This window comes from Gekko japonicus, unplaced genomic scaffold, assembly GCF_001447785.1.
Source record: "Gekko japonicus isolate JY-2015 unplaced genomic scaffold, Gekko_japonicus_V1.1 scaffold2941, whole genome shotgun sequence".
Taxonomy (NCBI): domain Eukaryota; kingdom Metazoa; phylum Chordata; class Lepidosauria; order Squamata; family Gekkonidae; genus Gekko; species Gekko japonicus.
The window spans coordinates 17,938-29,818 of NW_015170365.1; the positions used below are offsets into that span (position 1 = coordinate 17,938).

At 51.4% G+C, this 11,881-nt stretch overlaps 1 protein-coding gene across 1 annotated transcript in view; it reads left to right on the top strand.

The window, feature by feature from the left end:
• The window catches only part of PLPPR3 (phospholipid phosphatase related 3), a 17,380-nt gene extending 12,387 nt beyond the window's left edge, over positions 1-4,993 (top strand). The window contains exons 6-7 of the mRNA XM_015418231.1: positions 1,641-1,814; positions 3,686-4,993. Of these exons, the coding sequence (XP_015273717.1) occupies positions 1,641-1,814; positions 3,686-4,993 (1,482 nt within the window). The remainder of the gene's footprint in view (positions 1-1,640; positions 1,815-3,685) is intronic.
• Positions 4,994-11,881: the final 6,888 nt, after the last annotated feature.

The window sequence follows — 11,881 nt, forward strand, 5'->3', positions numbered from 1 at the left end:
CCTGGGACCTTCTGTGTGCCAAGCAGAGGCTCTGCCACTGAGCCACAGTCCCTCTTTACAGCTCTCCAGGGTCTCAGGCAGAGGTCTTTCCCATCACCTGCTGCCTGGTTCTTTTCACTGGAGATGCCGGGGACTGAACCTGGGACCTTCTGCGTGCCAAGCAGAGGCTCTTCCACTGAGCCACAGTCCCTCTTTACAGCTCTCCAGGGTCTCAGGCTGAGGTCTTTCCCATCACCTCCTGCCTGGTCCTTTTAACTGGAGATGCCGGGGATTGAACCTGGGACCTTCTGCGTGCCAAGCAGAGGCTCTGCCACTGAGCCACAGTCCCTCTTTACAGCTCTCCAGGGTCTCAGGCAGAGGTCTTTCCCATCACCTCCTGCCTGGTCCTTTTAACTGGAGATGCCAGGGATTGAACCTGGGACCTTCTGTGTGCCAAGCAGAGGCTCTTCCACTGAGCTAGGGCCCCTCCCACAGGTTGACTGTGGGGCTCCAACTGGAAGCCCGGCTTCCAATCTCTACCCTGGCCTCCGTTTTGTTTTCCTTCCACCCATCCACGGAATGGAAACATTTAAGGGCCTACCTCGAAGGGTCATTCTGAGAAACCGGCAGGATACCAGCTTGTGAGAGAGTTTGACAACACAACATGGGCTCACGGCCAGTATTGTGGCTCATATATTCCCATGTGCGTAAACAGGCCGCCCACCACCAGCAAACCGTGGGGGAATTCCTCGTTCTGTCTCTCTCTCTCGTCTCTCCTGTACCACCACCTCGCCCATCCTGTTCTTTCTCTCCATCTGTCTCTCTTCCCTTCCACGCGCTGTTTGTGGCGAGGTGTTGCTACCGCAAGCTAAGTCCAACCCAAGATTTCCTTGATGATGAACCACAGGGACGGCTAGGCCAATAATGGGAAGGGCCGTGGCTCAGTGGTAGAGCCTCGGCTTCTCATGCAGAAGGTCCCAGGTTCAATCCCCGGCATCTCCAGCTGAAAGGCTCTTGTTGGAGGTCATATGAAAGACCTCGGCCTGGGACCAGGAGAGCCGCTGCCAGTCTGAGTAGACAATCCTGACTTTGACGGACCAAGGGTCCGATCCAGTAAGAAGGCAGCTTTTGGCAGGGGTCATTTCGCAGAAGAAGAGATGCAGGAGCTCATTAGCATAACTCATTAGCATAACTTATTTGCATATGCAACACCCCCCTGACATCACCAGAAGTGTGGCAGAAGGCAACACCCACCGCTCAGACTCCACTGGACTGTTTTGGATTGCTAGCTATTGGGGGGGGGGGGAATGCGAAGATCTGTCCTCACAGAGGAGGGAGAGCTTGTACCTGAATAAAACTTGGTCTTAAAGGTGCCACTGGACTGTTTTGGACCAGGGGGCCAGGGGGGGGGTCTCCTCCATTTACCGGGCTGGACTGTTTTGGACCAGGGGGCCAGGGGGGGGGGCTCTGCAACTTACCTGGCTGCTTCTTGCTCTGACTGAGGGCTGCTGGGAGCAGGGGGCGGGGCTTGTTGCATGGGCCCGCCCCCTGGGCTCTTTACTGCCGGAGCTCCGCTCCTGTGCGCTCCCGCAGGAAATGAGCCCTGGCTTTTGGTACATATTCCATGACCCCTCACAAGAACGCCTCCTTTTTCCCCCCAGATGTATTTCAACTCCATCATCTCGGACAGCACCAAGCTCCTCAAACCGATCCTGGTGTTCACCTTCGCCATCGCGGCCGGCGTCTGTGGCTTGACGCAGATCACGCAGTACCGCAGCCACCCCATTGATGTCTACGTGGGGTTCCTGATAGGTTCTGGCATTGCGGCCTACCTGGTAAGTTCGTGCACCTTCAAGGCCCCGTCGGCCGGATGGCGTGCGTTGTGTTGGTGCTGTTACAGAGTTGCCTTGACAAGTCAGAGAAAAGAGCAAGAGTCCAGGAGCACCTTGAAGACTAGCAGACGTTGTGGCAGGGGATGAGCTTTCGTGAGTCGCAGCTCACTTCTTCAGATACTTCTTCGTGTATCTGAAGAAGTAAGAGGAGTGCCTCACAAAAGCTCGTCCCCTCTCACACCCTTTGGCCCTGGTCACACGGGCCAGATAACGCGGCGGGGGGGGGGAGGCGTGGCTGTTCGCCCCGGAGCAAAATAAAGCGCGGTAGCCCGATCACACGGTCCCCCGAGTCTTCGCGCTTAGTCTGTTAGCTGGCGATCACAAGGCGATGCTAGAGCGTGGCAAAGAAGCGTTTCGCATTTGTGCACACACACAGTTCTGCTTTCGGTTACATGTTTGTGCACATGTGCTTAGGGGAAACATCCGGTTTGCGACGGGACGTGGACGGGCGCCAGATGCCACGGGATACTAGCGCTCCCGTGATCAGACGCCCGCCCCTGTCCCACGTTTCCCGGATACTAGTGCACTTTCCGAGGTACTTTTTTACTGCGCGTCTTCGGCAGGATGCCACGGGTTGGCCACGGGTGCGCTACGCTTCCCAGATGTTGCTAAGGGGGTGATGGAGGCATAAAGAAAGAAGAGTCCAGGACCTATTTAAAGCAGCCTTTTCCTGCCTTCTCCTGGTCTTCCCTGGGATCAGGGAGGGAGGTGGGTCCCCACAGCCAATCACAGCCTTTGTTACCTTAATTTTCTGTGTGTATGAAAATGTTACTGTGGTTGATTGTGTAAACTAATTTTATGATTTTGAGCTTCAAAGTGTCGTATTAACAACATCTTTCTCTACTATGTGCAAATTTGTCACTGCATCTTTCTGTCCACTTCTTGAAGGTAGATTTCCAGGGGGGCGCTGAGTAATTTTTTTTCCTGAAAAGGGGGCAGTAGACCAAATAAGTTTGGGAACCTCTGATCTATCCAGTAATTTAAGTATTGTCTTTTCACGTGCTTTTCACTTTGGAGGAAGTCTCGAGCTCATTAAGAGAGACTTTTTGCAGCGTTCAGTGGTGAAATTTGGATGGATATCTTGGTATTTGGCAACCTTGTGTTTGGAAATATCTGTTGAACTCCCTGAGGAAGACCCTGAAACAGGAGGATATCTGGACCATTGTTGGAGGAAGAATGAACACGAATTCAAAATAGACTTAAAGGAGCCCTCCTTCTAAAAAACTTTTGTATAATTAAGGAAGAATGGTATTAATAAAGGGGTTGTGCAATATTCTTTTGTTATAAAAAGACAATACTTAAATTATTGGATATATGGTTCTTTCTATGTGATAATGTTTATGTGAATGGTGAATGATTTGTAAGAAATATAGAATTAAAAATATATATATACTAAAATGAACAAATATATAAAAATTATTTGAGATACTTTGTAATCATCTGTAGCACGGTATTTGCAAACTTTGAAATGCAGGCAGAGTGGGGCTCAGGATGGGCGTGCATTCGTGACACGAACATTCCCCGCTCATAGAAAACCAGCGTGTGTGGGAAATGGTAGGCTAGAAAAAAAAAAACCCATCCTTCCCATGCTCATGAAGACTCACCGTCCGCGAGTCTCTGACGTGGAGGGACATTTGGCCGTGTAGTCTCCGCAGGTGCCTTGTTTGCCAGTAGAATCGCTGAGGTCTGTGCCAGATTTTACCCTCCGTCATGAGAAGAAGTGAACAGATGGGAAGGAGCGTGCTTTTGTTCTTGCCTGCAGGATTCTCAGATTCTGTTAGCCCCTAATGCTCACCTTTTCTTGCCACACGTAGGCGTATCATGCGGTGGGCAACTTCCGAGCACCGACGGAGAAGGCCCCTTCCAACCCCCCAGCCAAGGATGCCCTGAGAGCCCTCACCCAGCGCGGCCACGACTCCGTCTACCATCAGAACAAGTCCGTCAGCACAGATGAGCTCAACCCCCAGACCCGGTTGGAGGGGATGAACCGGCAGGTGCAGAGGGAGAAGAACTCGTTGGGCAGCCTGAAGAGGGCTAGCGTGGATGTGGACCTCCTGGCCCCACGTAGCCCCATGGGCAAGGAGAACATGGTCACCTTCAGCAACACCTTGCCACGGGTCAACACCCCCTCCATGGATGACCCTGCCCGTCGCCACATGACCATCCACGTGCCCGTAGACGCCTCCCGTTCCAAACAGCTGATCACCGAGTGGAAGCAGAAATCGGTCGAAGGACGCAGCATGACGCTGGCCGAGGAAGCGGCCAGGCGAGCCGGCGCCGATTCCATGGTTGGTGAAGAGGAGGACCATATCCCGCCCTCCTTGTACCCCACGGTCCAAGCCCGGACTGCCGAACGAGCCTCCATGGGCCCGCGAGTTCTCATCCAGCCGAGGCCCGGGGCTTCCCAGCTGGTACACATCCCCGAGGAGAGCCAAGCCAATGCCGGGGCCAACATTTCTCCCAAAAGCAGCTCCGCTGTGAGGGCCAAATGGATGATGATGGCAGAAAAGGGGTCAGGGCAGCGAGTGGCCAACCCACCGCGCCTCATGCAGGTCATCGCCATGTCAAAGCAGCAGGGGATGGTGTCGGTGACCCCGAAGCATTCAGAGACCTCCTCCTCTTCCACCAGCTCGGATTCATCCCAATACCGGTCTCCATCAGAAAGAGACAGCTCCAGCGTCGTCACCATTGACGCCCACGCCCCACACCACCCCGTGGTTCACTTATCATCCGGGAATGGGCCTTGGGAATGGAAGGCTACCCAGAAAGCTCCCGATATCCAAGATACTTACGAGCTCAACGAGATGAGCAAAGATTATCGTGGCTTCCGGCCCGCCAAGAGTGCCGGCGTCTCCCCCGGTTCTTCCATCAGCGACATAGAACAGGACGAACCACGCTACGGGAGCGTGGCCACCATCAACATCACCTCAGGAGTGGGGGGAAGTGCTCCGATCATGTCGGCGGAGGCCAGCTCTGCCGAGAACGTGATGGGTGTCGCCAGCCGGGAGTCGACCCTGCGGAGGAAGCCGACCACTTTGACGGTGGGAGAGAAGGAGGGGCAAGCCGAGGAGACCGAAAATTACTACAAGAAGATTCAAGCCAACCGAAGGTTTAAGGAGTAATTCTTTCTACCAAGCCTTCATCTTTTCCGTCCGGGACTTTTTTCCAAAAACGTGAATTTATTTAGGACGGTGGGAATCTTTGAGGCAAGATGTCAGTTTTCTAGGGAACATGATCTGCACAGTTTGAACTGATGCCAGTGCCAGTGAAATAATGGAATCTTCAGGACCAACCAACATGGGAGCGTCTTCTAGAAAGTGTTTCAACCCAAGAAACTGGGCCTTCTCATCCAGGTTATCTTTCCTTAACGTCCTGTGATTTGAAAACAAACAAAGACTTCTCAAAGGAAATTTAGCTGGATTTTCCAGTAGATTTTTTTTAAAAAAAGGTGCTCAAGGCATTCAGGACAAGCAGTAATTTATTCCAAATCAGGGACTGCGAGAACCAGCAATGGAGGAAGGCAAAGGGTGGGAATTAAACAACGCAGGATTAATTGAGGGTTTCCCCCAATTACACTCCTGACTTTCATTTGCAGGATGATGAAGTGTGCCAAGAGCCTGTTATTGTGAGGTTAGAAATATGTGTCATATGGAAAAGAAAGTGTCATTTGCCTCAGAGGGTTATCTCCTCTACTGTAAGAGGTGTCTTCCTGTGGATTACATTGAGGGTGGGGAGGGAATTTGTAAATATCTGTGTCCCGGACAGAGGAGAGCGAGGGTCCCCTGACAGAAAGGCGAGAAGGCCTTTTTATTGAGGATTGAGGTTGATGGTATGTTTGACCTTGCCATTCCTTAGAAGTGCAGGACTCTAAAACACAGACCATTGTGTCGCTGGCTCAGGCCCAAGTAGGTCCGTCTGAGCCCGGCATCCTGTTTCCACCAGTGGGCCACCAGATGATTCTGCGAAAGTCCCCAAGGACTGCAAAGAAGAACCTTCCCCAGTGGTTTGAATACGCCACGAGGAATTCAGCATTGTTCAACCTGCTGAGCGGGACAGTGTTTCCTCAGACGAATGCTGAGAGCAGCTCCGTTTGTGGCCTTGTCGGAGACGCTCATTCTTTGCCCTTCCTTTCCTGGATTTAACTTCCTTGGGGATTTGGGGCCGGGATATGTCTGGATTTTCAGGTTCCTGCAGAGAACCGGGAGTACTTGCAGGCCTGACTGAGTATTCCTCCTCTGACTGGAGAGCGTCAGAGCTTCGGTCTCCTCGTGATGGTTGTCATTGGTCCGAGGGGTGAAGCGGAAAGCGATGGCAGACTTTCTCAGCCTCTGTCTCTCATGTAGCCCCTGCTGGAAGCCTGGGAATGCAACGAGGGGGGATGCTTTATGGGTGGGGTAAGGTTGCCAACTCCGGGTTGGGAAATTCCTGGAGATTTAGGGGGTGGAGTCTAGGGAGGGGTAGGGCTCGGGGAGGGGACCTCAACAGTGTATAATGCCACCTTCCAAAGTAGCCATTTTCTCCAGGGGAACTGATCTCTATGGTCTGGAGGCTGGCAACCCTAGGGTGGGGTAAGTGTTAAGGCATGAATAAGGAGTTTGGGGGCAACGGGAAGGAATGTATAGCCTTATGGGATGATATAGGGACTGAGTGGGGTATCTGCTGTGAGAAGGGTTCAAATAATGGGTGAGGAGGGAGAATTCACCTAGAAGGGTCCCTCAGGAATCCAGAACACACACTCACAGAGAGGTGGATTTCTTCAAGCCTAGAGTTATCTGAATGTTAACATGACAGTGCCATTTGTGCTCTTTCTGGAGTGCCTCGCCAAATGCATGAGGAAGAGGGGGGTCCAGTTATACGGCTCTGTTTAGAAAAATGGATCCGTTTAATTAACCGTTGGCGGGAGGCTATTTTGTCCCTCATTCAGACATGAGAGTAACCGAGGTGTTTTTTTTAATGTCATGGGAGGATAGGAAGATGACTATGGTTAACTTATTCAGGGGAGTGTAATTTCTTTTTTTTTTTTTTAAATGGCCGCCACTCCTCACGATTGCTAGAAACGTCGTCTACGCGCACCAGGACGACCAGGCAGCCTGTTGCTTTCTTTCAGGTTGAGCTCGAGGATTCAGGCTGCCTTTCAAACAAGAGTAAGAGACCCAAATTAGGGTGGCGAAGACACACACAAAAAAGGCAGACCAAAGGAAGGGAGGTGCCTTCCAAAATGGCGGCTCACTGAGGTAAAATGAAGAAGACCCCAATGGCTTTCTGGGTCTTCATAAGCGACAGTGGCTGGGTGCCCAACTCCACTGTGGGGAATCAATTGTTATGTGGGATTGTTGGCATGAATTAAAGAGGGTTGGGGTTGTTTATCTAGATGGAAGGGATATATAACTTCGTGGCAGTTTTAGGGGAGTCCCCCCCCTGCAGAGGCATGAGAGAGGTGATTTATGTAGATGGGATAGTGGAGGGGAAAGCATGGAATAGGGGGAGAAGGGTGTAGATGGCGGACATGAATGGAATTTATGGGGAGTCTGCACAGGTTGCCAACTCGAGGTTGGGAAATTCCTAGAGACTTTGGGGTAAAACCTGAGAAGGGATGGGTTTGGGGAAATGGAGGCACCTCAGTCCATCCAACAAAGCAATCACTTCCTCCATGGGAAGTGATCACTGTTACCTGGAAATCCGATGTAATTTTGGGAGCTCTCCAGGCCCCACCTGGAGGAGATTGAGAAGCCTAGGGCGGACCCGCAGAAGGAATAGGGTTCGCCCAACCATTTTGCAATTGGCACTTGTAAACAAGTCATTGAATGCCTTCTGGAGATTTTTGGAATCCGTTAATTAAAGTAAATAATGCTGATTTCTCTCCTAAAGCGTATGGATCTAAGGCGGGTTTAAAGAACGGGCAAGATCTACCGTCAGTTATGACACGAACCCCCTTTATACTGACAGTTCTGTGAGGGTCTGCGTGTCAGGACCTAGTCAGAGTTGATTTTATTGCTTTTGACCAGTCCTCTACACCCAATGTATAAATTTCTCTTCGGGTTCTGTATATTTCAGGCTGCCTTCCTTGAGGACTACTGCACAGTATAGGGCTCCCCGGAAAGTCAAGCACCCATACTTATAACATTCAAAAAGGCACAGTTGTTTTATTGTTGCACAGAAAACACTACAGGGGGTGGGATATATTTACATGGGATGTTCAGATACTTTGTTGAAATATTTATATCCCTTTGCCTTGTCCTAGGCTGTCTGTGGTTCGCTCCCTCAGTGGTTAACTTATTGGCTTTAATTGGTCTGGTCCCCCCTGAGTCTAACTGGTCCCCCAACCAGCCTTCCAGACTCTTCATTCCAGAGCCCTTTGTGCCTTTCCTCAACCCCTAGTTGAGTCCCTATCAAGCAGGGTTTTTGTGGGTTTGTGACCACCCAGGTCTTATGCATCCACTCTTCCAACTCCCTCTTTCCAACTGTCCGCCCCCAACTGTCAGTTAGGTCAGTTTTCTGTCACTCAGGGAGTGCTCCAGGCAAAAGGCCCCCTCCCCTCTAGGTCATGTGACTCAGCCGGGATCTATCTTAACATTCTGCTGGTCCCAGATTTTCAATTCCGTCACATCAGTGAATCCAGGGGCACAGATCTGCGTGGTGCCGAGGGGGGCACGCTTTACTATTTCTGTAAGAGCGGGTAGTTTTTGTCTCAGGGGTCATTACCTCTTCAGCCAATCTTTTCTAAAGGCAGGTCATTCTGCTGTCCCTTGGGAGTTACTGGGTCACTCAGTCGCCCACCAAAAGCAGAGATACGGAATCAGGATCTAATCCCAGCAGAAGCTGACTAAAGAGGCAAGGCCAGCGCAGTGAAGCATACAGAGATGTAACAGGCAACCTCCCTCAATGCATAAATTCTTCCCAGCCTCATAGGTGCCTTACAGTTTATTTCTCGTGGCCTGTTATAGTGCAGAGACACGGCAAAATTATTTGCTGTTAGGTCTCCTACCCTGACTGCATGACTACGACAGGTCATGCTACAATTTGGGAATTACCCAAACCAGAGAGCTAAACAGAAGTTTGTCAGCATTTGGAAACAAAAATATTTAGTTATACACTTTCATGATGTGGATAAATGCACGGGTGTCCAAGGATTGGCACCAGTGCTCCCTCTAAGCTGTGGAGTCTCGTGAGCAAAAAATTCTACTTTGTGAGCTACTGGCCTTAAAGTTGTGAGCAAGCGATTTGACCACTGCATAAATTTGTTTGCTCTGGAGCCATCCTCCCTGAGCCAAGATAAAAATGTGTGAGACGGAGGCTAAAAAGCTGTGAGCTAGCTCACACTAACTCAGCTTAGAGGGAACACTGATTTGGCACCTAGGTAGCCAAAACAAGGTACTGCAAGAAATTGCAAGTAGATAAATAGGTACCACTTCGTTCGGAAGGTAACAGCATTCCGTGCGCCTTGGTGTTTAGTCATGCCAGCCACATGACCACGGAAACGTCTTCGGACAGCGCTGGCTCTTCGGCTTTGAAACGGAGACGAGCACCGCAACCCTAGAGTCGGACTTGACTGGCTTTCGAGCAAGGGAACCTTTACCTTTACCTAGCCAAAACCAGGTCCCCTGTATCTGAGTCTGCTCTAGAGAGCATGACTTCCACAGAGGCATCTCTCATTCTGAAAACCTGGCAAAATGGCGATCCCACCCTGGCCAAGCAGACCACTTATGCACAAGCGGGGCAACTCCTGAATTCAGGTGCAGAGACCCACACGCCTGGTGGCTGCGGCGTCTGTTTGTGGTGTTTCCGTCGGGCAATCCTCAAGCTGAGTTACATCAGCCGGGTGGATAATGAGATGTCACTCTGGGTCACTCCTCTCGCTTTCCTCCCGTTTCCATGGCGGCCAGAGAACCACGGTGCTTTCTCTCACTGATTTACTCATTCAAAAGCGGCTAAGCTTTTAATATCGGCTCGGTTATGCCTCCCTTTTGCAGCCCGGCCGTCGATCTGCAAAGCCAATTAAACGTCCACTCCAAAAGGGGAGAAATCTCTTTTCAAACAGCTGCCGGCGAGAGGGATGTTCGCATACGGCTCGCGTCCCTCTGTGCCCCTCACCCGTGTTCCCTCTAAGCTGAGTTAGCGTGAGCTAGTTCACAGTTTCTTAGCCTCCGGCTCACACATTTTTGTCTTGGCTCAGGGAGGGATGGCTCCAGAACAAACTAATCTACGCAGGAGCCAAATCGCTCGCTCACAACTGTAATGCCAGTAGCTCACAAAGTAGAATTTTTGCTCACAAGACACCACAGCTTAGGGGGGGCATTGCCCCTCACCATTCCGCCGTCTCAATTCTGCACCGGAGAGCTGCACATTCTACACTGCAGGTAGCTACTTCTCAGAATCCCAGGGCCCTCTGTCAGAAAGCACAGAACGTCTCTCTCCAGGTGCAGCTGTAGAAACACCAAACCAGACCAAGCCTGGTGCTGAATGAAGGAGACCCAATTCCGCACCCCTGTCCTTCCATGAGCAGGACTCCTTTGAAGATCCAGGGTACCTTTTTTTGTAAGGAGAATGGCAATTCCTTCCCCTTTCACAAGTGTCAATTACGCCTCATGACTCCTGAAGGCACCTGGATTTCTGGCCGACTCCCTGATTCCGATTGGCCAGATGTTTTAGAAGGGTGGGGGAGAGCTGACCTCCTTCCTGGGAGACTCAAATGGCTGGAGTCTCACCAGGTCCTGTTGAGCGAACTTTTTTGTCATGCCCATGCCTGGCCAGCAATGGAACACGGGAATGGAAGGGAGGAGCCGTTCCGGGCCCCTCCGCTCCCCATTGGGTGTTACGGCTGAGAAGGATCAGCCCATATATTTAGCAGGAAAACATCTGGGCTTGGGGATTAGCAGCAGGCAAGAGGAGCTTTGCAGCAGTGCCTGCCACCCTCACCCACCTGTCTGTCCCCCCCCCCCCCCCGCTGCCCTGTCTCTCTCCTCCCTGTCCTCCCCAGCCCTTCTCTTCCAACTCAGTAGCCAGTGTTCCCTCTAAGCTGAATTAGCTAGCTCACAGTTTTTAGCCTCTGGAACACACACTCTTGCCTTCGCTCAGGAAGGGTGGCTCCAGAGCAAACTGGTTTATGGAGTAGCCAAATCGCTTGCTCACAACTTTAATGCCAGTAGCTCACAAAACAGAATTTTTGCTCACAAGACTCCACACCTTACAGGGAGCATTGCTCAGTACTGGAACTAACTTCCTCTCTTTCTGGCACAAGCTGAGAGCCGGTTTGGTGAGGTGGTTAGGAGCACAGACTCTAATTTGGGAGAACCAGGTTTGATTTCCCCAGTCCTCCACATGCAGCTGCTGGTGTGCCCTTGGGTCAGTCACAAGTTTTTCCAGAGCTGTTCTCTCAGGAGCAGTCCTCTTGGGAGAGCTCTCTCAGCCCCACCTACCTCACAGGGTGTCTGTTGTGGGGAGGGGAAGGGACAGGAGATTGTAAGCCGCTCTGAGACTCCTTTGGGTAGAGAAGGGCGGGGTATAAATCCAGTCACCTCCTGTCTGTCTGTCTGTCTGTCTGTCTATCTATCTAGCCAGTTTGGTGTAGTGGTTAGGAGCGCAGACTCTAATCTGGGAGAACTGGATTTGATTTCCCACTTCTCCAAATGCAGCTGCTGGTTTGACCTTGGGTCAGTCACAAGTTCTCTCGGCGCTGTTCTCTCATGAGCAGTCCCCGAGAGAGCTCTCTCAGCCCCACCTACCTCACAGGGGACCTTTCCGCACTTGTCTTATCCCTGGTTTTATCACAGTTCAACTCGCGACACAATACCTTGCATTTATCCTTGGTTATAACAGCACCCGTTTATCCCGCGAGAAGTTTGGGGCGAAACCAGGGCAAACTCAATGTCATGTGGAAACAAAAAATACGGCGAGATAATGATGGGTGAACTCGAGTGTAGTGTGGGCCCTACTGGTAGCAGGAGCTCCTTTGCATATTAGGCCACACACCCCTAGTGTAGCCAATCCTCCAAGAGCTTACAGTAGCCCCA